This window comes from Parus major, unplaced genomic scaffold, assembly GCF_001522545.3.
Source record: "Parus major isolate Abel unplaced genomic scaffold, Parus_major1.1 Scaffold614, whole genome shotgun sequence".
NCBI classification, from domain to species: Eukaryota; Metazoa; Chordata; class Aves; order Passeriformes; family Paridae; genus Parus; species Parus major.
The window spans coordinates 1-1,312 of NW_015379500.1; the positions used below are offsets into that span (position 1 = coordinate 1).

The 1,312-nt window shown below is 67.5% G+C and overlaps 1 protein-coding gene across 1 annotated transcript in view; it reads right to left on the bottom strand.

The window, feature by feature from the left end:
* Nucleotides 1-6: 6 nt before the first annotated feature.
* The window catches only part of LOC107199364 (collagen alpha-2(I) chain-like), a 4,025-nt gene continuing 2,719 nt past the window's right edge, over nt 7-1,312 (bottom strand). Inside the window, exon 2 of the mRNA XM_033511769.1 lies at nt 7-1,310. Within this exon, the coding sequence (XP_033367660.1) occupies nt 72-1,310 (1,239 nt within the window). The 3' untranslated portion in view covers nt 7-71. The remainder of the gene's footprint in view (nt 1,311-1,312) is intronic.

The window sequence follows — 1,312 nt, forward strand, 5'->3', positions numbered from 1 at the left end:
ATCCCATCTCCAGGTGTTTCCCTCACCTGTCCAGGTGTTTCTATCCCATTCCCAGGTGTCTCCAGGTGTTTCTATCCCATCTCCAGGTGTTTCCATCTCCCCCCAGGTGTTTCTATCCAACTTCCGCCTGTTTCCCTCACCTGTCCAGGTGTCCCCACCTCGCTGCTGGGGGACCCGGAGTCACCTGTGGGGCTCATCTGTCCCCTCTCACCTGTGGGGCTCACCTGTCCCCCCTCACCTGTGGGGGATCCCTGGCTGCTCTCACCTGTGGAGCTCAACTCTCCCATTTCACCTGTGACTCTCACCTGTCTCACCTCACCCGTGGGGCTCACCTGTCCCCCCTCACCTGTGGGGCTCACCTGTCCCCCCTCACCTGTGGGGCTCACCTGGCTGCTCTCACCTGTGGGGCTCACCTGTCCCACCTCACCCGTGGGGCTCACCTGTCCCTGCTCACCTGTGGGGCTCACCTGTCCCATTTCACCTGTGGGGGATCCCTGGCTGCTCTCACCTGTGGGGCTCACCTGTCCCTGCTCCCCTGTGACTCTCACCTGTCCCTGCTCCCCTGGGACTCTCACCTGTCCCCCCTCACCTGGGACTCTCACCTGTCCCCCCTCCCCTGTGACTCTCACCTGTCCCTGCTCCCCTGTGACTCTCACCTGTCCCCCCTCACCTGGGACTCTCACCTGTCCCCCCTCACCTGTGGGGCTCACCTGTCCCTGCTCCCCTGTGACTCTCACCTGTCCCTGCTCCCCTGTGACTCTCACCTGTCCCTGCTCCACTGTGACTCTCACCTGTCCCCCCTCACCTGCCCAGGGCCTGCCCAGGTACCTGAGCACCTCCCCGGGGGGGCAGCGCTTGGCGGGCCGGGGGTGGAGCAGCCCCCGCAGCAACCTGAGCGCCGCCTCCCCCAACCCCCGCCAGGTGCGCGGGGGCCGGCCCGGGGCCTCACCTGGGCAGGTGCGGCCGTGCCAGGTGCGGAAGCGGCGGAAGGCGGGGTCGGAGCGCTCAGGTGAGGCCCAGGGGAAGGAACCGGTGAGGAGCGCGAAGAGCAGAACGCCGAAGGCCCAGGTGTCCAGCGCGGGCCGCAGGCGGAGCTCACCTGAGCGCAGGTGACACAGCTCAGGTGCGGCGTAGGGAGCGGCGCCCGGCGCGGGCCGCACCTGCCAGCCCTGCACCCGCGTCAGGCCGAAGTCACCCAGCTTGACCAGGTGACACTCGGGGTCAAAGGTCAGGACGTTGTCCAGCTTCAGGTCGCGGTGGACCAGGGCGTGGCCGTGCAGGTAAGACAGGGCTGAGGACACCTGGGCGGCGC